This window comes from Staurois parvus, unplaced genomic scaffold (assembly GCF_062004578.1).
Source record: "Staurois parvus isolate SC_StPar_1 unplaced genomic scaffold, SC_StPar_1.0 ptg000136l, whole genome shotgun sequence".
NCBI lineage: Eukaryota > Metazoa > Chordata > Amphibia > Anura > Ranidae > Staurois > Staurois parvus.
The window spans coordinates 4,030,024-4,054,050 of record NW_028317932.1 but is presented as its reverse complement, the minus strand read 5'-3'; the positions used below and the strand labels follow the sequence as shown (position 1 = coordinate 4,054,050).

General features: G+C 40.9%; 1 protein-coding gene and 1 pseudogene across 1 annotated transcript in view; both read right to left on the bottom strand.

Annotated features, from left to right (window-relative positions):
• Window positions 1-24,027, bottom strand: part of WDR48 (WD repeat domain 48) — a 57,650-nt gene that overhangs the window by 16,536 nt on the left and 17,087 nt on the right. Inside the window, exons 7-17 of the mRNA XM_089673133.1 lie at window positions 21,359-21,460; window positions 21,001-21,225; window positions 19,982-20,056; window positions 19,694-19,796; window positions 18,991-19,088; window positions 16,020-16,127; window positions 14,923-15,019; window positions 11,876-11,971; window positions 11,673-11,781; window positions 5,581-5,668; window positions 2,253-2,329 (exon numbers count right to left, since the gene is read on the bottom strand). Of these exons, the coding sequence (XP_089529259.1) occupies window positions 2,253-2,329; window positions 5,581-5,668; window positions 11,673-11,781; window positions 11,876-11,971; window positions 14,923-15,019; window positions 16,020-16,127; window positions 18,991-19,088; window positions 19,694-19,796; window positions 19,982-20,056; window positions 21,001-21,225; window positions 21,359-21,460 (1,178 nt within the window). The remainder of the gene's footprint in view (window positions 1-2,252; window positions 2,330-5,580; window positions 5,669-11,672; window positions 11,782-11,875; window positions 11,972-14,922; window positions 15,020-16,019; window positions 16,128-18,990; window positions 19,089-19,693; window positions 19,797-19,981; window positions 20,057-21,000; window positions 21,226-21,358; window positions 21,461-24,027) is intronic.
• Window positions 4,176-4,291, bottom strand: LOC149465909 (U2 spliceosomal RNA; annotated as a pseudogene).

Here is a 24,027-nt window from a genome sequence, read left to right as displayed (position 1 = left end):
AGACCCGGTAACAGTCTTACAATCCTAAACAACAGAAGCTTGATGCTGAAAGGCCCAGGATGCATGGACACTCCTGGTGGAATGAGCATTGACCAGAAAATGAGGAACCTTGCCCTTGATACAACAGGCCTGAGAAAAGAGCTGATGAATCCACCTGAAATAGTGGACTGACAATGAAGACCCCAGGTAGAACAAACAGGAAGTCAGACTACTGAAATTAAGCTGTAACTTCAGAGAAACTCAAACAGCGCAAGCAACATTCAAAAAGCGAAGCACCTTTTTCTTAAGATGCTTAGAATGAGGGCAAAAAGATGGCAACACATTGTTCTGATTCATGTTGAATGAAGAAACCACGTTAGGTAGGAAAGAAGGCCAGGGCCTCAACATCAACTTATCCTAGTGAAAAACCAGGAAAGTTCCCTTGCACAGCCTCTGAGGGCCAAGGTAAGGGCCATCAAAAAAGACCACCTTTTGTTTAAGGAGTAACAAGGGAATCTCTCAGAGAGGTCCACACAACCACCAAGACAAAGTTAAAGTATCGCGGGGAGCCATACAGGTGGGTCAATCCATGTGACATCCATCAAAAAATGTTTTAACGAATGCGATGCAAAAAGTCTCTGAAACAGAATGGCCAATGCCACTATCTGTCCCTTGATGGTACTTAAAGCGAGAGACAGCTCCAAACCAGACTAGAGAAAATTCAACATGCACCCCATGACATATGGTCAGGGATGGAACTTATGAGCCAAACACTAAATGGTGGTACATCTTCCTGGAAGTTAATTTTCTAGCCTTAAGGAGAGTAGGACTGCAGAAATCAGAAACACCCTTGTATCTCAGGAATTGGGCTTTAATAGTGTAGCCAAAACATAAAGCAGGATGAAAAATTAGACCCTGCAACAGAGCCTACGGCTTGCAAGAGATTTACAATGTTGGCACACCACATTTTTTTTGGCCATGACTGTGTTCAGAATCACTGGAATGCCCTTTGCCTTTATCTTGTATACCAGGTAAGGAAATAGCTGAAGTGAAAGGAAGGCATAGATCAGGGAAAATGGATCCTAAGGAGCCACCCAGGCATCTAGTACAAATACCTGGGAATCCTTGGTTTGTAACACAAACCTGTCCAAACTTGTTATTGAATCTAGATTCCAAACGAACTACATCCAGTGCCCCTCACCCCAGACAAATCTCTGTAAGCACCTTCAGGTGAAGGGCCCATTCAGCCAGAGTCAGGTATTGATAGCTGAGAAAGCCCGTCCACAATACCCACTGTACCTTATGATCCATGGTCCAGTCTGGATGCAGAAAGTAACTAGCTGATCTATGTGCAGAGAAAATGGTCCTAAGCAGGTTGGGGGCTCTGGGAGAGAATAAAGCCAAGCAGCCGATCACATCCTGCCTGCTGTGCAGAGTGCTACTAAATAGATAGAAAAAGCCACAGGCTAGGTACCTGCTTGTACAAGAACTCAAAAGGTCAGGTCCAGGAGCTGGACAAGAAGGTGGCAATGGGTCCTTGCTGGTTGTGCTCTGTTGACTTAATGCAGAGAGAACTGTCAGAGAAGGGCTGGAAGTGGGGATAGTATGTACTCTGCACAGCAGGCAGGATGGATTGTAATGAAGGAGGGAAAAGGAAGGGTCTGTCAAGATAATATAATCTGTGACAAGCAGTGGAAACTTCAGATGTACACCACATTCACCAGAAGCCCACAGAGGTGTTCTGTGTTTGGGACAACCCTGGACCCCGAGACTCCTCTTAGAGATTCCTTATGAACAGCTTCCTTTTCTTCTTCCTCATCACAACGACTTTGCTCTGATGCCTTATCCTCCCTCAAAAGGAGAGGAGAGAGAAAAGTGTGCCCACATTTGCGCCTCTGGCATTCCTTACTAGGGAGAACCCCTGGAAAGAGTTGATCCTGCAGCTAGAAAACTCCTCCCTTGACACAAAGGAAGTGGAGGATGGTGCCCCTGAAACAGTGGAAATACCACATAAGGGCAAGGATTCAGAGTTAATCTGACACTCTGGGGAGCCACTGCAAAGCAAACTTTGCAGGGGGTTCTCCCTACCTGATAAAAGTATTCGAGTTCTGCTTTGAAAAAAAAAACAAAAAAACAAAGTATTGAAGATATTTTGGTTAATTTAGTTTTTCACAAGTGCTATAAATGGGCTTTTAAATCAATCAATGGTTCTCCTATAAAATCAGAAAAATGCAAAACAGCAAGTGACCAACAGGTACTACAAATGTACTCACTTCTTCAACGTCTTTGCTCCAGATGATGAATGGGGTTGGAGGTAGAATGGAATCTTATTAAATTTGGGCATATTTTTCTACAAAACATTAGAAAAAAATAATTAATTTTAAACAGACATCTACATGTTTACACATACAAAATGAGTGTGGCATGGCATCCGCTGGTTAACTACTTCATGACTAGCAGCTGTTTACCATGAATGGCCCATACCAATTTCTTTTACTGCAGTTAAGCCTATTGGATAACAACTTTGTGATAACTTATGATACTGAATTGATAAAAAATGTAAATGTATGTTTTTCTTTTTCCCAAGGTGACCATAAACTAACCCACCCTAATGTACCATCTACTTTAGATCTACCATCCACTAAGTATTGCAAGAGCCTGGCTGCTTGACACAAATGCAATGGATTGTTTAGGTGTGTCCTCCTCTTACACATCTCTTTATAGCTGAAGTTTAGTCAATCTGCAGTCACATCACTTACCTGTAATGAAGTATGTCAGACGTCTATCGGGCAGCTGGGTCCTGTAGAAACATTCTGTGCAGGGATGACAGGCCTTCTTCCTGCTGCTGTACTTGTGGTAGTGAGAGAATTAATAGCTCTGAGTCTTCAGTGAGGTGCAGCGTGATCAATGCATGGATCTTCTCAATGGAGGAAAGAGGGAAAGGGTCTCCATCAGATCTTTCCAAGGCAGCTCAAAGATGACTCAACCATTAACTCCCTCAGCACCAGACGTTCAGCAGCAAGAAGAGGACCTGTCACCCCTGCACAGAGGATCCACTCACCTGAAAGATGTGGGACAAACTGTACCTAATTACAGGAAAGTGATTTGACTTCAGCTATAGGAGCATAATTTTTTGACTAAACTTCAGCTTTAAAAAAACAAACATATACACATAACAAATATTTCTGTGTTAATGTTTAAGGGATAAAGTACACTTAAAAAAAAAAAATTTTTTTGCAGGTAAAAAAAAATAAAAAAAATAAAAAATGTGCATTTACTATTTTTTTGCAGCCTTGAAAGCATTGCACCAGCAGATCGCTGGTCCCATGCAGGACTCTTGCAAACCTGTTTTTTTTTTTTTTAAGTCCGCAAACGTGCAACTATAACGTAAAAACCCGTAAGTGTTCACAAAAAATGTGCAAGTGCAAAACACCACACGAAAAAGTGCACTTAGGGGTGTGCTGTGTCCTACCCCTAAAGGGGCTTGGACCACTTACCCTGATCCCCCGGGGCACGAAGCTCCTGACGGGGACAAGGTTCCCAATTGGTCCTCCTGGCCAAAAGGCCTGGTGGACCACCGTTCCTTGTGTCCAGCCGAAGCCAGACACCCAGTACTTGGTCAGGGGGCTCTCCCGAAGAAAAGCCCCCTAGGGATCGGGGGAGGAAGGAACCAAAAGGCCACACATCCTCCCCCTAGACTTCAGGGTAGGCCCGAGGACCCACACCCTCCATCCGTGAAAACACAAGCATAAGTAACAGAAAAAGTGACAAACGTGGGAGGTGAAATAAATTAAATAAATAGAAAATAAAAAAGTGGTACCATGCCAAATTGTGCACAGACCAGGCCCTGAGGCCCGTAGCAAAAATTGCCCTGGTCCTAGCCAAAAGGCCTGGTCCTTAGGGCGCTGTGCAAAAAGAATGTAAAAACAGTGACCATGTGCCATGTTCACACAGTGGGGTCCCACACCCAGGTGTTACTAGTGGCACCCCTGAGAGCATCTACTCAGGGGGCACCGAGTTTGCGGACTTTCTGCCTCCTCAGCCCCAGGCCAGACCAAGGTAGATCCGTCCAAATCAGGAGGTACTGGGTCTTTCCAGCTTTCCCAGAGGAATTACTCCCAAAGCCCCAGAACGAATCATGGCGCTCCCTGGTTTCTGTCCCTCCGGTCTAGCCTTCCGGACCCCCATCATACCAGTGAGGGTACTATACAACAGCCATCCCCGCAAAGCTAGAATGGCCGGGAGCACCCCCACTGGACACTGATAAGAACAGATACTACACTTGATCTTAGCCAAAAGGCCGAGAAGCGACTCTTGCAAACCTGTTTGTCTGTATGCTTGTACGGGCAAGAAAATACACTGTGACAGGAAGAATCAATGAACTACTACAGTGCTCCACAGTGCTCTGGTAATCCATTGAGAACTACAAGCTGACAGCTTCAAAATCTGTCAGGACTTGTTCTGTGAATTAACTACATGGACGCGTGGGCACAGCCCTGCACATTCGTGCGGTTTTCAAAAAGTGACAGTTAGTACGGGGAACTTCTCCCCTTCTTACCCATACTTCTCTTCTTCTGGAACTTCTCCCCGTACTGCTGTCACAATGAGAGAGGACAGCAGGTGGAAGCTGCAGAGGTGGGAACATGTTACATGTTTTACCCTAAAAAACGGGTGGAACATGTAACATGTTCCCAAAGGTGAACTTATCCTTTAAATAAAAACTAGCAAAAAGAACTGAGGGGAGGAAGGGATTAATTAGCAGCTAGATAAGCAAAGAATCTTTATTAACATGAAAAAAAAACGCTCTTTTCCCATTATAGGTTTGCTGCATCTTAAGGCAGATCAAGAAACAAGCCTGTGGTCAGCACTAGCACTTTTGAAAAGCCTGTACCAAACTTTACAAAAATTACACAAATGACCACAGCAGCTAGGTGTTGTCCTAAACATTTAAGCAGGGGCAATTGATTGGCTTGCTGTCCAGGACTTCAGCAGTCAAGTCAGGTAGAAGAAGTGTACAGTAAGTGAACAAATATCTATAAATTGTACTGGAGGCTGATGTCCAGCCAGGACATTTATGCAAAGTAGAATGTCAATTAGTCAATAGCAGGATTCCTTTCTAGATGGTACTGATTGGTAATATTTAATAAAGTGAACATGATCTGTTAATCATCCTGCAGTTCAGCCAAACACAGGCACGTGGGTCTTTATTTATTACAGGTACTTATAAAAGTGCCGTCAATTTACACAGCGCTTTACACATATTGTATTCACATCAGTCTCTGCTTTCAAGGAGCTTACAATCAAAGGTCCCTAACTTCCATTCATACATACACATATTAGGGCCAGTTTAGACAGGAGCCAAGTAACCTACCAGCATGTCTTTGTAGTGTGGAAGGAAACCTGAGTACCCGGAGGAAACCCACACAGGCACAGGGAAAACATGCAAACTAGTGCTGTGGTTGGGATTTGAACTAATGGTCCTAGTGCTGCCAGGCTGAGGTGTTAACCACTCAGCCACTGCGCTGCCCATCATAGATAGAGATGGGCAACAGTATATGTTGAATATGTTTTCCCAATAAGAATAAAAAAAACACTACTTACATCCACAGTTATATCAACCACCCATTGTGGAACAGTTTCGTTGAGAAGCATGGATTCAGTCTCTCCACCAGAATCTCTACACAGTAGCCTTGAAGGGGAAGAAATAGCACCCATTACTCTAGTTAAAAATTTATACATTTTCAAGAGTTTTATGCAAATGTGAAACCTTTCCTTTCAACCTAGAAAAAGCAAAAAAACAAAAAAAACAAACAAAAACAAAAACAAAAAAAAAGTGAAAAGCTTCCCATCTGGCCTATTTTATTTAAATGTAATCATACAAAATCAGGGATGCTGAATTCCTATCGCCCTTTGCCTGGGACATGTAGTTCTGGGCACCGGGTAGGTAGGTTTTTTTTTTTACCTTCAGCCCTGCTCACCTGCCAGGTGGAAGCATTCGGGTGGCAGCGCTGCCACCCTAATGCTTCCACACAGTGCCAGCTTCTCAGACCCCAACCTCCCCCACCCCCCCCCCGTATGAGGCTCCCCCTGCCCACGGTCTCCCGGGCTAAGCTTACCCATCTGCGGGCCCGGGACCGGCTCACCGCCAGTGGCTAGAGGGGAGGAGGGGAGGAGAGTGGACATGTCCGCTCCCCTCCCTGTCCTGACCCAGAGGTGACGTTATGATGTCACTTCCGGGTCCCCGTTGAGAGATTCCCGGCAATTGAGGCCAGGAAAGAATGTACTGCAGTTTGATGTGCCCTGCATTACATTCAGGGGAGCAGAGGGGAGACATGCAGGTTTTAGACCTTGGATGGCTCAATAAAGAGAACCTGTCACCAAAAAAATCATCACATGGGGGCACTGTCCCATGTATTAAAAAAAAAAAAAGTTTTTTTTCTTTAAATTGTAAAAAATGAAAGTTACACCCAAAAGCTTAACATTCCCCCCCCCCAAAAAAAAATTGAGCCTCCCACACATATGCACACACAAACGTAAAAGCACACTCTGGGGCGCCTACGCATGAAAACGTCGATTGCGATACGCGTCACATATCGCCACGCACGCCAGAATGAGAGCAATAATTCTAGCACCACACCTCCTCCGTAACAATATACTGATGATCTAGAAGGGGCTTTAAAAGTGTCACCTATAGAAAATATAGGGTACTGAAGTTTGTCGCCATTTCACGAGTGCACACAAATTTAAGGTATGACAAGTTGGATATCTATCTACACGCTGCAACCTCATCTCCTATATTTAAAAAAAAAAAAAAAAAATAGAATAATTTATTGCATTTTTTGTGTCCTAAAATGAACTAACTTGTATTTTTTACTGATATTTTGCAGTAATATCATGCAACATAAAAAATGGAACTACCGCTATTTTATTCTCTAGGATCTCCAATTTCAGAAAATATATCATGTTTGGGGGTTTTGTGTAATCTTCAAGCCTAAAATCATTTTTTTAATCTTGTGCAAAAAAAAACACAAAAACGGCTCTGGCAGTGAAAGGGATAAAGGATAAGCCAGACACTCCCCTTTCCTGACAAGCACCCAATCCGTGCTCATTACACTGCAAGGTCTCTCCCTTCCCTGCTAGTCCCTGAGTGCCGTGCTGGAAACAGGCAGGGAGGGGAGGAGGAGATAAACAGCGCAGTGTTAAAATATCAAATGTTTAAGTCACATTAAAACCTCTTTTGTTTTTAAAACATTCCTAATATCACCTCCGATTTAAATATGGTTTTGGTTCAAAAAAGAACATTTTTTTTATCTGGACAAGTAGATTGTCATGAGGGACAAGTAGATTGGGACACCGATTTAGTCTCTTGGACAAGTAGTTTTTTAAAAAAAATTTCCACACCCCTGAAAATTAACCTCAAATGTTTCATTTTTAACTCCTAATAGTCCCAGGAATATGAGCGATCCTACAGGTTTCCAAATAAGTTGCACCTAAAGGCTCATTCTATAGTCCAACCAAAGAGCTAGGAGAGTTCTTTGATATAACACAGGAAGGCAGAGGACACATTGCAGCTCAGAATTACTGACAAGAGCAATGCTTCCAATGTATATTAAACAGACCAAGACGAAGCAAAAAAGTTCATTGCTAGGGTTTACATACAATACAAAGTTAAGTGAAGTTGTAAACACCTTTTTGGGGTTTAACCATTTAAAACCCTTTTACTGCCACAGACAAATGTCATTTAGCGTCAGCAGCAGCGGGTTTTACACACACTCCCCGATAAGTGTAAAATTCACAAGCCGATTGTCTACTAGACCCCTGATGTCTCATTAAAGAGTACCTGTCACTATAATGAAATTCAAAATACTAACAACTTACAAAGCCATCCACAACTCTGCCACCAGTTACATCACCGACCTGGTCTCAAACTATCAACCAAACTGCTCTCTTTGATTCTCCCAAGACCTTCTGCTCTCTAGTTCCCGTGTCACCTCCTCCCATGCTTGCCTCCAGGACTTCTCCCGAGTTTCTCCCATCCTATGGAACTCCCTACCCAAATCTGTCTGGCTGTCTCCTAATCTATCCACCTTTAGACAATCCCTGAAAACCTCTCTTTAAAGAAGTCTATCCTGCTTCTACCTAGTAAACCGCCAATTATTTCCTCCATCATCTCCCCCCCACAGCTATTACCTTTTGTATCAGTGAACCCTTCGTCCTAGATTGTAAGCTCTAACGAGCAGGGCCCTCCGTTTCCTCTTGTACCAAATTGTATTGTAACTGTAATGTCTACCTCCATTTTGTAAAGCGCTGCGCATACCGTTGGCACTATATAAATCCTGTATAATAATAATTACTCTATCAAGGGCTATTGAACCCCTATGTGATAGCAGTGAAAAGTAAAAAGAAAAAATAAAGTGTAAAAAATTAGTTACATCTAAGCACATAAATTGTAAAGATAACAATAAAAACATTGCACTGTTTCATTAACATAGTTCAATGTGACTTCTCTGTATTACATTTCTGGTTGTCGATGCTCTAATTTACCTGGCTGATCCTGCCTGTGCAGCTCCTCCTACAAGTAAACTGACCACAAAAGCTTGACAGCCGATCCATGCTACTACCATGGTTAGTTTACATCTTGTGTCATCCCACTGAAGATACAGGTGTGCTGTGCTAGCCTGAATCTCCTATAGTCATAGTTAACTGATCATCTGTACTTTTTAACTTTTGGTTACCCTAGTATGTCATTGTTTTATAGGCACACGCAACTTTAAAAGTGGTTGTAAAGGCTAATGGTTTTTACCTTAATGCAATATAAACATTAAGGTATAAAACCTTCCATTTGCTGTACCCCTCCCCCCTTCTCTAAATACTTACCCAATTCTTGTATTGATCCAGCACTGTGCCCGGCTGCCGGTCTTCATTTCCCTCTTCCCGCTCTCACAAGCTTGGCTGAGAGCAGTGGGAACCACTGGCTCCTGCTGCTGTCAAGCAAAACCTGGAAGAAGGGAGCAAGGCCAAGTTGCGGTGTGTTTGTCTATAGGTGCACAAAGCTCAGCTTGGGTGCAAGTCTGCACATGTGCCTTCCTATGGTGGCAGAAGGAGGAGGAGCTGAAAAAAATGTCTAGGAACCCCAGAATAGAAGGTTCCAGGCATCTCTGAGCAAGTAAGTATAATATGTTTGTTACCTTAATTAAAAAAAAAAAATTGTTTTAAGGCTTGACATGTTAGGTATCTATTTACTTGGTGCAACCTCATATATTCAATTTAAAAAAAAACTTAGGTAATTTATTATGTTTGTGTGCACTGTTTTCAAAAAAATATAGATTATATTTTTGGATTTTTAAAGTGGAGCTCCACCCAAAAAGTTTAGGCGATCAGAAGCGGAAAGTTGTCCTCTGTCCCTCCCTCCCTGTAGTCTTCTGAGACACGCAATAGGTCCCAGAAGACTACAGGACCATTCACAAGGCACAGTGCTAGTCACGCATTCGGAGTGGGCACCAACTACAGTTTTTGTAGCTGCTGACATTTTTTTTTTAGGTTTGACTGGAGCTCCGCTTTAACTAACCTTCACACCTAAAAATTATAATTTTTTTGACAAGTGCAAAAACATCTTTGGTAGTGGAAGGGTTAATCAAGTCAGGTGTACATATGGGACACGGCTAAAAGCCTGGCTTATGGTATTTGGAGCCCATGGCAACCAATACCCCATTCTCCTACTCCCAGATATGTTTGTTATTTACCTCACATCTGATCTGTTAAAACTGCCAAAAAATGGTTTATAGCTACAAGTAAGGCCCAATTATAGCAAACATTTTCATTTTAGTGTTTCCTAAAGCAGGAAAAGGTGAGAACTCATTTATCATTTATTGGTGTCTATGACCTTACTGAAAAGATTTTCCTTCACCTCCTGTTCTGGTAACAGAGTGTCACAGGGACAGGAAGTTATGAGATAGCTCTCAAAGGGGGCAGAAAAAGCAATAAAGGCACTTGCTGTTAGTTTTTTCTTTAGGTGAGCTGGGGAATTTCATACAAATTGTGAACAGTATAGGATTTGTACTTATTTGATGGCTATTGTTATTCTATTTTGATGTATATTTTTTTTTCCTATATTGTAGACTGAACTGCAGTTAAAATATCTTTTCCCCTGAGGAAGCCTTTATTGGGCGAAACATGTAGGGAAATTTCACTTCTTCCAACCGCAGATACAGCCAAACTCTCATCATTATTTACAGTATTGTATTTTTTTTATATACAGTGACTAATATAAGTTGTTACATTTTTAATATGTCTGTTTATGTATTCAGGCACCTTTAAAACCCCACATTTCTCTAGCACTCTGTTAGATTTTTTTTTTAATGCTGACTTTGTCTTGTCCTTTTGACCTCTGGCCACTTCATTTAACCGCCTCCCGCCCGCCATACAAGGTAAAGACGGGCGCAAGGCGGTTCTCTTGTTTTGGGAGGACGTCATATGGTGTCCTCCCACTCTAACCGCACATGCGCGGCTCCGGGAGCGTGGCGATCGGTAGTGTGCTGTGTCCCTCGGACACAGCGGATCACCGATTAACAGAAAGAGCAGAAGATGTCGGCTCGGTCATGTGATCAGCTGTGTCCCATCACAGCTGACCGCATGTAAATAGGGAAATGCAGGTTATCAGCATTTCTCTTCTCATGAGCTGTCACGCTGAGAGCTCGAAAGAAGAGGAGAGCCAGTAATCGGCATTCCTCAAAGGGGACATGTACACTGATCTTCAGGGCACTGATGATCAGTGTAGCCCCAGCAGTGCCACCTGTCAGTGCCCATCAATGCCAGCTGTCAGTGCTCAATGCCACCTGCCAGTGCCCATCAGTGTATATCAATGCCACATATTAGTGCCTACCAGTGCATATCAATGCCACATATCAGTGCCCATCTGAGCTGCCTTTCAGTGTCAACTATCAGTGCCAGTCAGTGCCACCTATCAATGCCAATCAGTGCCGCCAATTAGTGCCACCTATCAGTGCCATATGTGAGTGCTGCCTTTTAATGCCCATGAGTGATGCCTGTCAATGCCCATCAGTGCCACCTACTAGTGCCTCCTCATCAGTGCCACCTATCAGTGACCATCAGTGCAGCCTCATTAGCGCACATCAGTGAAAGAGAAAAATCACTTATTTACAAAATTTTATAACAAAAACTAAGAAAAAAAACTTCAGTGGTTTTTGGTTTGTTTAGCAAAAAATAAAACACCCAGAGGTGATTAAATACCACCAAAAGAAAGCTCTGTCTCAAAAAAATTATAAACATTTCATATGGGTACAGTGTTGCATGACCGCGCAATTGTCATTCAAAGTGCAACAGCACTGAAAGCTGAAAACTGGCCTGGGCAGGAAGGGGGTATAAGTTCCCTGTAGGCAAGTGGTTAATGTCATTTAATGTCCTGGTGTAAAATGGATTAAGAATGGTAAACAAAAAAAAAACAAAAAAAAAAAAAACACACACACAAAAACCTGACAAGGTCCAATGTCCTTCTCACTCTATACAAAACAAAGTTTTGGCTTGAGTTGGGCTTTACCCTTTACATGAATAAATTCACAAATTTCTGTTTTAAATCTAAAGGTACTATCTGCAGTAAAAACAAAGGTTAGAAAACATGACACTTGTAAGATCAGACAGGAGTCTTCCACAGTTCACTATAGATCTGAATATACCTGAACAGAGTGCGTCCTCCTGCTTCACCAAAGATTACTGGAGTATGAGGCGGCACCTGAAAATAGCCATTGCCTTTCTGGATTCGATTTTCTTGCTCCCCATTTACAACTGCACAAGAAAATGACAGAGATGACAGACATCAGATATGGATTACTCAGTCATATGCACAACACAGGCTTCCCCTCACAGATTGTCACCTCACCATGATTGACTTCATTTTCCTCTTCTTCCATGGGGTTGATGTGAGTTTTTGGCCAAAACTCAAGTAATGCTTGTAATAAAAGACCTCCAAGGTTCACTGCAAGCACAAAAAGCTACTTTAATCCTATATATTCACACGTCTGTCTTTGTGACTACACAGAGAAAACAGAAATTAAAGGATCTAGAGCCTAAACTCAAAAACAAAATTGAGAATTAAGGTTATTAAGTGTATTTTACCACATTTGTTCTTTATCGTCTCTATATTTTTACTATTTTACTAAATGTAGAAATGAGTACAGACATCACAAGCATTTAATAGCCCTGTAAAGACAGAATGCAGAACCTGCATATGTATGGAGTCCCTATATGTATAGCCATCCTTGCAAACCACATATAATACTATGAATTAAGACCTTTGAAATGTTAAAATATCCAAACCTAGAATAATATATAATTAGCAATATATTGCAGATTACCAGTCTTTAGATGTGGTGGCTGCATTAGTTTTTTTTTTTCAGACCAAGCAAATGTTCTGTAACTACAGAAAAATACCAGCTGATCCTGCCAGGTATCCAATGTCTTTTTAACTTTCTGTTTACTGAACTCTCAGTCAATGTTATTTGCATCTCATCTATCCTCTGTAAGCTATATAGAAACTACACCTCTACTCCCTCACTATTTAATGGAGATGAGGATAGCAGGAGTTATTTGTAGTCCAAATCCGGAGAACAACCTAGGGTAATTACACTGCTCTTCCATAGATACAGTACAAGGAGTGAGCATGGTCACTCTAGAAGAGTACTGTGTAACCAACAGAATCCCTGAGTGAAAATAAACGTAAAGAAGAAACTAATGCAGGCACCACATTTAAAGACTGTTAAGACACAATATATTACATCTTTGTTTTTGGGTTTAGATATGTTTAATATGATTAACATATTGATTTCTTTATGTGCTATATAGGTATGTGTGAGTGTATATAGATCATTCACCTAAAGCCGAACTCCACGTTTACTTTCTAAATAGCTTTTGGACCAAGCTGGCCCAACAAACGAACTATTTCCTTTACTAACTGATGTGGCCGCTGTCACTGTATAAACTGTATGCAGCATTCGCTGCCCACATTATACAATGCAGTGTTACCAACGGCGGATGCAGGGGATTTCCGTCTGTTACCGGAACAAAATCAAGTCACAGGAAGCCTTGTATTTTTTTAAATGAATACAGAATAGAGGTAGAGAGTCGCACAGACAACATCACAATGTCCACCTCGGGCCAATCAGTGGAAGTCCGGTATGTGATTCAGTGAATGGCTGTTTTTATCACAGCATAATCAGGCAGCTGTTTTGATTTGTGATATATCCCCCCTTGCTAAACTAGTTCAATGTATGGTTGGTATAAAAGGTTTCATGTAAATAAAATATAAGACCACTATCTGTAGCTTACGGGCTAACATTGTCCCTAGAAATCTGTTCATTATGTATGGAATTGGTTTTTCATTATTTACAGAGCTTCCACCCCCATCAATCACTGACCTCATGCCTGCATGGATACAATGCAATATGCTCATAGTGGAAAGAAGGACAGGCAACAGAAAGCAGTGGATGGAGAGGAATGTTTTAAAAGGACAAACAAATCATGAGCGAGTTGGAGTGGAGTAATACTATATACAGCCTGTTTATTTAGTGTACTGCCTCTCTTCAGAAAAACATGGTAATTAACGGTGTAGAAAAGTCAAAAAATGTTTAGTTTCTGCATGGGTGCTTATCTACTCTTTTTTCACTCCTGGCATCATAGAGAAGGACTTCCCACTTAATCTGTATTTAGCTGGTCATAATCCCTTTAAATCTGGACGTTATGTCTGTCCCCTTATTTTCTCAACAGTTAAGTAGTTTTAGTAAAAATCTAAATACCTGCGATGTCACTGCCAGGTCCAGGGAAAAGCACAATGAGGATCAAGGAAGCAGACAACTTCCTTTTGCTGTTTGGCATCATTAATTTGAACTACAATTCCCATCATGCAATGGGAATTAGTTCTATCAATGGGTGTGCATTTGAATAGTTTGTGGTGGATCAGATGTGTTCTGACTCCGCCCACATAGCTGCACCCTCCACTTCTCTGGCCTATCAAAATCGGCTTTGTCAGGGGCAGGAAAGACCGGAAGTCTAAGACTCCGACTACAGCCAGGGACGACGGATTTTTTGTCGTTGGTAAAGTAGAACTCAAGCAGGGGAAGGAGCGGGCAACGTCAGCCATCAGCCATACAAACAGGAAATAAGGGACACAATGCCCTTGTTATATGGGATGAAAAGACTGAGTTCAATGAAGAAAAAAAAAAAAAAGCATCAAAAAAGCACTGGGTTTTTGATACAAGTTCTTATAAAGTAGTAAGAGGACAAAACATTCGGAGAGCTCAAAGGCTCAGGTTAGGCTGCTCACAACAGAAAGGCTACCCTCCAGACCCTCCAGTAGCTACCCCAGCAGGTCACTACAAATAAACATGCACTAATGGAAGAAGCGCCAGACCAAAGGATAAGAGAGTCCAAATTAATTTATTCATTGATAACATATTAAAAAAATCCAAACGCATTCTGTGAGTCAGAAAAAAATTCCCCCTTTGTCAATGCTTCAGTAAAAATAAGAACCATGAATGGACGCAAAATAGAGCGTTCCTGTGTAAATCTTTGTAGGGAAGCCAATTTCTGGATCAGAAGAGTTACTAATCAGCAGTAACTTGATTCAAGTCCTCTTAACATTCTTATTTCAACTGAAGCCCTGATTATGGGGGAAGTATTTTGTATAAACCAATACATTCATTTGAACTCTTATCCTTTGGTCTGGCGCATCTTCCATTAGTGCTTGTTCTTTCTGGTTACAAAGACTGATCTGGCAAGGTCTGTAGCCTAACAATTACAATGAATCACAGATTTGCAAAAGGTAAGAAAAGAACATCACATGCATAAATGTCTCTGCATGGAGTTCAGCTTTAACAAAACCTGCTTCTGGATAAAACACATTGTCACAACAGTAATAACAAAGTAGCTCACGTTTTGGATCGGATCCATCAGGGCTGCTGAAGCCAGCATCCTTAGCTGATACCCAAGCTGCAAAGCAGTCACTCTCATCTAAAGTAATGGTCAGCATCTGCCAACAAATGTGAAGGTTACATTTAATAACAATGATTTTCAATGAAAAAAATCTACAGTCTACTGGAAAAGCAGGATATTGTTTTTAAATGCAAGGTTTAAAGTGTTACTAAACCCACAACGGTAGAATCAGTGTGGAACTTAAGGGGTTAATCCTCCACATTGTCTAAAAAGGATGTTTGAGCCTGTCTTCTCTGATCCTCCCCTTCATCTACTGTCCCTAAAACATCTGCTGATAGCACAATGCCTTGGGGGCAAGCTGCACATGCTCAGTGTGGTATGTATTGCTAGAGAGTTTTTTTTCTCATATGAGAGTGCATGTGATCAACAAAGAGCCAATCAGCGCTATCCAGACAGAGGGTCAGGGGTCTTGCAGTCTCATAGGACAGTCAGGGAAGAATGAAATCTCCTCCTACAAGATTAACCAGTGCTCAGCTGGACAATGATAGAAGTCACAAGACTGCTCTAACTGCTGATGAGAAAAGGTATTTAGCAGTTTATATTTACTAAAATAATTACATTTCCATGTTCTATGTACTGTGGGAGACAAGATATAGTGAATGCAGGGTCCTGGGTTTAGGAACACTTTAAAGAAATAATAGGACAAATTTAGTTTTCCGCTACTTTCCTGAAGATCATCTAGTATCCCAAGCACAGTAAATTTTAATATTTATCTGAACAACTTGTGCCCTGCTGAGAATCCAATTTCTCTATCATGTTTTCCCAGAAATGCGCTTGATCAAAGAAGAGAGAGAGAGAGAGAGAGAGAGAGAGAGAGAGAGAGAGAGAGAGAGAGAGAGAGGGGGGGGGGGAGAGAGAGAGAGAGAGAGAGAGAGAGGGGGGGGACGGGGGGGACGGAGGGAGAGAGAGAGTGGGTATGAGAAGATTATACACATAGGTGAGTTTCAGTATTTACAACAGCCAACTATTCTCTAGCACTGCCATCTAGTGCTCCATCTAAGTATTACATGTTACAAAATGCAGAAAAGGACACCTACCCCAGTCTTCAGATCAACAGAGAACCAATTTGGAACATAAACCATCTTAAACCTTGATTTAATTTCTTCTTCAAAGTCCACTTTTCCCAAATCCTCAACTTTGCAAGCCTGAAAAATCAAAACAGATGGTTGGCACTCTCAAATAGAGCTAACTAAGGGTAATCCACAGTCCTACCCCATTCTAAGCCTACTCTATCTAACCCTGTAAATAAAAGATCCCTATAATTACCTATTCTGAAGCAACTCCGTTCCGGTCTCCAGCGGCTGCTTTTGTGACTTATTATGGGGCATCTGTTGTCGGCTATCCTTTACACAGAAGCCGCCGTTGACAGCTGATCCTGGGACTAGACCAGTTTCAGAATAAGCAAGCAAAGGGATCTTTTCTTTACATGGTTAAATAGAAACAAGCTGAAGCCAATTTTCATCATCTTGTACTATTTTAGCTTTACAGCCTGCTGATCCTGTGTACAACCGGGCGTCATTTTCCTGTAGGTTAGAGCTTGACAAGCCTTACATCCTGATCAGCGCCAGCATACAATGTCACCAGCCTCAGGACTCACCTTCTGGAGTATTAGAGTGCTACTGTTTTTTACTTTAACCAACATACCATGATTATTATTACAAAGTTGTAAGTGAGGATGTTTAGAAAATGCAGAGATAATCAGACAATCTCCCAACAAAACTGTTAAGGGGCTGGTGTGGGAAATGACTAGACCACTTGGCTAAGAGGTCCAGTGAGGCATGCTTCAATTTCCTTTACATTGCTTGGCAATAAGTAAGCTATTTAAACAATGAAAAATACTTGTTTGCAAGACCTGAATTTTAAGTGCCTACACAGCAAACATTCAGCTGTAACATACATTTATGTGGCACATGCTAATGTGTGTACGCATACAAGGGAAAAACAAACACACACACACACACACACACACACACACACACACACACACACACACATATATAGATATATATATATATATAGATATATATATATATATATATATATATATATATATATATATATATATATATATATAACAGAAGGCCAAGAAGAAAAAAAAATATGCAGACCTTACAATTTGAAACAGATTATTCACTGACTTAATCAAAGCTTGAACAATAACATACTGTCTGATTTGTCATTAATTTTGTATTAAATATGCTTAAAGTGACACTAAAGTCTTGTTTTTGCTTTTAAAATAACAAACATGGTATACTTACCTGCTCAGTGGTTTTTCACAGAGCAGCCCAGATCCTCCTCTTCCCAGGTTCCCTGCTGGTGCTCCTGTCCCCTCCCTCCTGTTGGGTGCCTCCATAACAAGCAGCTTGCAATGAGGGCACCCGAACAGGCACGCCAATGACTCCCACTGCTGCCTCAGCCAATCAGGAATGAGAGTCCTCAGAGAACCGAGTCTGTCGTGAACATCGCTGTATCGTGATGGGGCTCAGGTAAGTGTTGGGGGGGCTGCTAAATACAGAAGGTTTTTACCTTTGCAAACAATGCATGAAGGTAAAAAACCTTGAGCTTTTGCAACCACTTTAAATGATCTCCTATGTGATCAAAAGGGGAACCACAGTAGGTCATGATCATAAAAGGTCAAACAATTACTGACTAACTATCATTTTAAGCACATCCAATCACCTGATTTTTTTAAATAATTGCTGAATAATTCAGCAATTCAGTCATTTCGTTTTCAGCTGACAGTGGGTTAAAGTCCGCTGTCGGCTGATGTCACTCAGTCGGTCCAGGCTGGGGAAAGATCCCGACTTTAAAGTCCGTATCCACCCAGATCCCTGGACTGGCAGCTGGCTCAGTGATCCACTGAGAGTCTGAGCCAGCCCCTCTTGCCCCCTCCACAGCCCAGCGCTCCTGTGAGTGCTGAGTAGAAAGGCAAAGAGACGGAGACTGACAGTCCCGGCTCTCTGCTCAGAGCGAAGAAAGAGAACAGTGTCTGATTGTTCAGTACTCACACTTAGAGCTGGCGGGGGACAGATGCACTCTAATAGAGGAGGTGTGTTACTGACCAGGTCACCATGTGAAAACAGAGAGAACAAAGCTTACAAAGCTTAACCACTTCACAACCGCACTATAGCCGAATGACAGCCACAGCGCAGTCGTCCAGTTCTGGGAAGGCGTCATATGACGTCCTCCCAGAACGCGCCATCCTGCACGCCTCTGTGATTGCGGTGTCATACGGACACAGCTGATCACATGATGAAGTAAAAGGCCAATCACAGCGGGCCTTTTACCACATGATCAGCTGTGTCCAATGATACAGCAGGTCATCGAGTGAATACAGTTGACAGTTATCGGCAGCACTTTAATCACACTGTCACAGCATGAGGAAAGTACTGCCAATAACCGGCAATTGTCACAGAGCAGATCGGCACTGATGATCAGTGCCCTGATGATCAGTGCCACCCAGCAGTGCCACCTCATCAGTGCCCATCATTGCAGCATATCAGTGCCTCATCAATGCCCATCGGTGCCACCTCATCAGTGCAGCCTATCAGTGCCCATCAGTGCAGCCTCATCCGTGCACATCAGTGAAGGAAAAAAAATTACCTGTTTTCAAGATTTTATAACAGAAAAAGGAAAAACTTTTTTTTTTTCAAATTTTTTGCTTTTTTTTGTTTATAGCACAAAAAAAAAAAAAAAAACACCCAGTGGCAATTAAATACCACAAAAAGAAAGCTCTATTTGTGTGAAAAAAAAAAAAAGGAAAAACATTTTATATGGGAACAGTGTTGCATGACTGCGCAATTGACATTCAAAGTGTGAGAGTGCTGAAAGCTGAAAATTGGCCCAGACACAAAGGGGGTAAAAGTGCCTGGTAGGCAAGTATTAAAAAAAAAACAAAAAACTAATGCAGCCACCACATCTGATTGGTAAGCTGCAGTATATTACATTTTTGATTCTGGGATTAATACTGCTTTAATGGTACTATTACAGTATAATTTTTGTACTTACTTTCAAAACATCCCAGTAGGCCACGTTGTTATTTGTATCTTTGGTTAGTATGTGTCTTTTGTCATTGAGAATGTTGCACTGAATAATGCTAGCTCCCCCTGGAGAGAGAAACAGAAACAACCAAACTGAAAAGGCAACTATAAATTAAAAGAAAGACTTTTAAGTCTTAAATAAGAAAAAAAAGTATTTGCATGTTATCTACAGTTTAGGCAATGCCCACACACGCAAAGTGAAGACAAAAAACCCACCTAAGGAATCTTAAATTGGTCATTTTGGAATACAGGGTAGAAACACAATCATCAGCAAATTTCTAGCGTTCAAAATATATTGCTACACAGACCCTGTGACCAACCCATTCCTATTACTAAAACACAGAGGTCTGTTTTTACAAAATGGGAACAAATACAGTGTAGTGTACGTATATGCTTACAGTATCTAATTTAACTAGAGAACTATCCCAATTGGCAAAGAATCGCAGTATTGTCCCTCGGATAGAAAAATTCTGAATTATGTTTCTCTAAATATAATCAGGAATTGCGCACCAGAAAATGGTATGAAACATTATAATGCAATCACCCATATTACACACATGAACATGGAAGATTTAACAAAACAAATATGTACGCTTCTTTGGTGTAATCCAGTACCTAAGAGATACACGAGAATACGGCCTATTTAGTGTGGAATGAGGGCTTAAGATTACCTTTAATGACCTGGTCGGGCTGTGAGCAGATTGGACTCATCGGTGTGCTACAGTCATTCTCATATTCTCCTGAGGCTCTGAAGTTCATAATACCCTTTATAGGCTAAAAGATAACAGTGTCCCATTAACTTTGTTTCCTGAGTTATTAGGAATACAACATTACACAAAACGGTTGTACTGGAACTACAAGCTCCATCATTCTTTGCCAGCATGCTAGGAATTCTAGTTTTAAGAGCTGGAGATAAAATAGGGACAAAATAAACAGGGAAACGAAAAATCATTTCTTACCCATTTATTAACAGATGACTTTGTGGTTGCAACCCAAAGGGCAATTGGAGGGTCAACAGATCTGTCAAGTTCCATCTAGAAAGACCAACAGAGACTCTAATATGTAAAATATCACACAATGTATGGACAACTGTGCCCACTGCATATGTGACAAAACACCACATGGAAAAACTAAACAATGAATCAAAACAACCATTTTTCCTTAAAAAAATATATTTCTTTGGTTTCCAAGTAAGTTGCTCCTTGACTCACAAATTATCACAAATTATAAAGGCAAAGTAGTATAGCAGATACAGTAGACAGCTGATGCACCTAGTCATAAAACAGTATTAAGCCCCTTGGGCAGGGCGATACTCACTGGGGGTGTGGCTATGGATGAAGTTGGCTGAGGCTGCTTTCTCCTGTTTATTAATGGTTTTGCTAGGTGTGCAGTGCTTGGGACCTTTCTCTATGTATATCCACAGTATAGAAGGGAGTTTAATCTGAGCCTAGCCAAACATGCATAGAATTTACTCATTCAGCACATGAAGCCGAACAAGGGAAATCAATGGATTCCCCATCTACAATAAACTGTATAGATGGATAAATCTCTACTGTCAGCTATTGTATTCAGATAGCTGCAGCACACATGGCTTCCTGAACAGCCAGTTATTAAAATGTTGCTGATTAACAAATACTGCTGCCTTCATGTACATATATGATTCCTAACTATACATAAAAATACACACATTAAAAAGATAATAGGGTTGATTTAATAAAACTGCAGAGTACAAAATCTGGTGCAGCTTTGCACAGAAACCAGCTTCCAGTTTTTTTGGTTTTTTTTGTCAAAGCCTAATTGAACAAGCTGAATGGCTACCATGCACAATTTTGCACTGTTCAGTTTTAGTAAATCAACCCCATTTTATATCAACCTGATATATATATATTAATATGCATTATTTATAATAAAGAGTTCTGCAGCTCTGGAAAAAAATAAACTCCAAGCAATCTTTATGAAAAAAAACAACAAATCTAACCTTTAAAACGGGAGCTTTTTCTTCACAGATGAGCAGCCGCAGATCCGGATTTCTCAAATCTGTACAGTAGATCTTGCGATCTCTCCCTCCAGAGTACACATGCGTGAAGCCTTCATTAACCTGGAGAGCCCAGACACCCTCGTCATGCACCCTATAGGTGGCTATGCATCTCTGCTGGCCTAGAGACCACAAACGGATTGTGCCATCTGAGCTTCCTGAAAGACACTAAAAATAAGACATCCATTAAATAAGAACGTTAAATCCTGAAAATGTTATATTATACACCCCAAGCAGCCCAGCCTAAAAAAGACAGACATACAGATACTGGTTACAGCATGAAGGTCAATTGGGCTTATACCTGTGTACCATCTCGGTTTAGCAGTAAAGCCTTTACATTGTCTGTGTGTCCTTTCAATTTCATCAGCTTGGCACAGGTCCTGGGATCCCAAACTCTTAACACCTGTGGTAAAGAAATTGCAAAGCCTAATTAACATATTTTTTCACATATTCATTAAGACAGAAACAAATAAAGTATGAAAGGGTACTGTTACAATCCACCAGTATTTTTGTTTTATTTTCTGTGGCCCGGTTTGGGGGATCTTCCCTCACTTCTTATCCTGGCAACAATAATGTCACCAAAACAGAGAAACCTTTCTAACAAATACAAAGCAATAAAACACTTATAAGGGTGGGAGAAGCTACAGCCTCCATTAGCATTCATTGTGGCCTGTGTCCCCACTGAAAAAATTTCCCTTCACTTCCTGCCACAGTGACATCTCCAAAAGCACAGGAAGTGAGGGGAATAGCCAGCTGAATTTAGAAAAAAATATAAAAATCTGTAATTACGGACATCATCTACTGAAAATGCAAGCTGCCTGGATGTCACAATGATAACTAGCTTCAGTACCTTCTGAGTTACCGTCCCAGAAAAAGAACACAGATGAAGAATTCTGACTTTTGACCCAAACTGCTTCATATTTCTACTGAAATAGTGACTCAGAAATAATGATACATGAAACAGGCAAATAGCATTTTTTACAAAATCAAAAGGAGGAATAAATATTTCTCAAGTACAAGATTCTTTTAAGATAGACAGTTATTACTGGGCAAAACAAAAAATCAAATTATTCCATCTAAAATTATTTTAACTGTGCAGGTATCCCTATAAAATAAGGATATTTGTCCCTTCATTAGATACACTGTACATAATACTTTGTAGTCTGAATCGTGGCTCCAAGACACAGGGGTCTGAAGGTTTCTGCCCTGTCAGCTGTGTGACCTCATGCTAATACCTGTGTGCTGTCAGCAAAAGGTCAAGCAGATGGCATGGAAGAAACTATCAGGCCATTGACTAAGTAAACTTAAACACATTTATAATATTTACAGTATGTATACTAACTATTCAGGTGTGTATATATATATATATATATATATATATATATATATATATATATATATATACACACACACACACACACACACACACACACACACACACACATATACATATACATACATATACATACATACATACATATACACACACACATGCATATATACACACACCTACAGTTGTGTTCAAAATAATAGCAGTGTGTTAAAAAAAGTGAATAAAGCTCAAAATCCTTTTAATAGCTTTTATTTCCATACACACAAATACATTGGGAACACTACACATTCTATTCCAAATCAAAACATGAAGAAAAATATATCAAATGTGTGTTGTTCCTCTAAAAAAATTGATGAAAAGTGAATATTAGACTGTTCAAAAAAATAGCAGTGTTTGTATTCTTCTTTACAAACTCAAACATTCACTATATAAACTGAAAAATGTTTGAAGATTTTGCTTTCCTTTGAATCACTTAATGAATATTTAGTTGTATAAGCACTGTTTCTGAGAACTGCTGTACATCTGTGTTGCATGGAGTCAACCAACTTCTGGCACCTATGAACAGGTATTCCAGACCAGGATGATTGGACTACATTCCACAGTTCTTCTCTACTTCTTGGTTTTGCCTCAGAAACTGCATTTTTGATGTCACCTCACAAGTTTTCTATTGGATTAAGATCCGGGGATTGGGCTGGCCACTCCATAACGTCAATCTTGTTGGTCTGGAACCAAGATGTTGCACATTTACTGGTGTGTTTGGGGTCGTTGTCTTGTTGGAACACCCATTTCAAGGGCATTTCCTCTTCAGCATAAGGCAGCATGACCTCTTCAAGTATTCTGATGTATTCAAACTGATCCATGATCCCTGGTATGCGATAAATAGGCCCAACACCGTAGTATGAGAAACATCCCCATATCATGATGCTTGCACAACCATGCTTCACTGTCTTCACAGTGTACTGTGGCTTGAATTCAGTGTTTGGGGGTCGTCTGACAAACTGTCTCTGCCCACTAGACCCAAAAAGAACAATCTTACTTTCATCAGTCCACAAAATGTTGCGCCATTTCTCTTTAGGCCAGTCAATGTGCTCTTTGGCAAATTGTAACCTCTTCAGCACATGCCTTTTTTTCAACAGTGGGACTTTGCGGGGGCTTCTTGCAGATAGCTTGGTTTCACATAGGCGTCTTCTAATTGTAACAGTACTCACAGGTAACTTTAGACCTTCTTTGATCTTCCTGGAGCTGATTGTTGGCTGAGTCCTTCCGATTTTGGATATTCTTCTATCCATTCGAATGGTAGTTTTTCGCTTTCTTCCACGTCTTTCAGGTTTTGGTTGCCATTTTAAAGCATTTGCGATCATTTTAGCTGAGCAGCCTATCATTTTCTGCACTTCTTTATATGTTTTCCTCTCTCCAATCAACTTTTTAATCAAGGTACGCTGTTCTTCTGAACAATGTCTGGAACAACCCATTTTCCTCAGAATTTCAGAGAGAAATGCACTGTAACCAGCATGTACAACATTTGCTGCCTTCCTTCCTTAAATAAGGGCAATAATTGCCACCTGTTTTTCAAAGAATGAATGACCTCACTAATAGAACTTCACACTGCTATTATTTTGAACATGCCCCTTTCAATT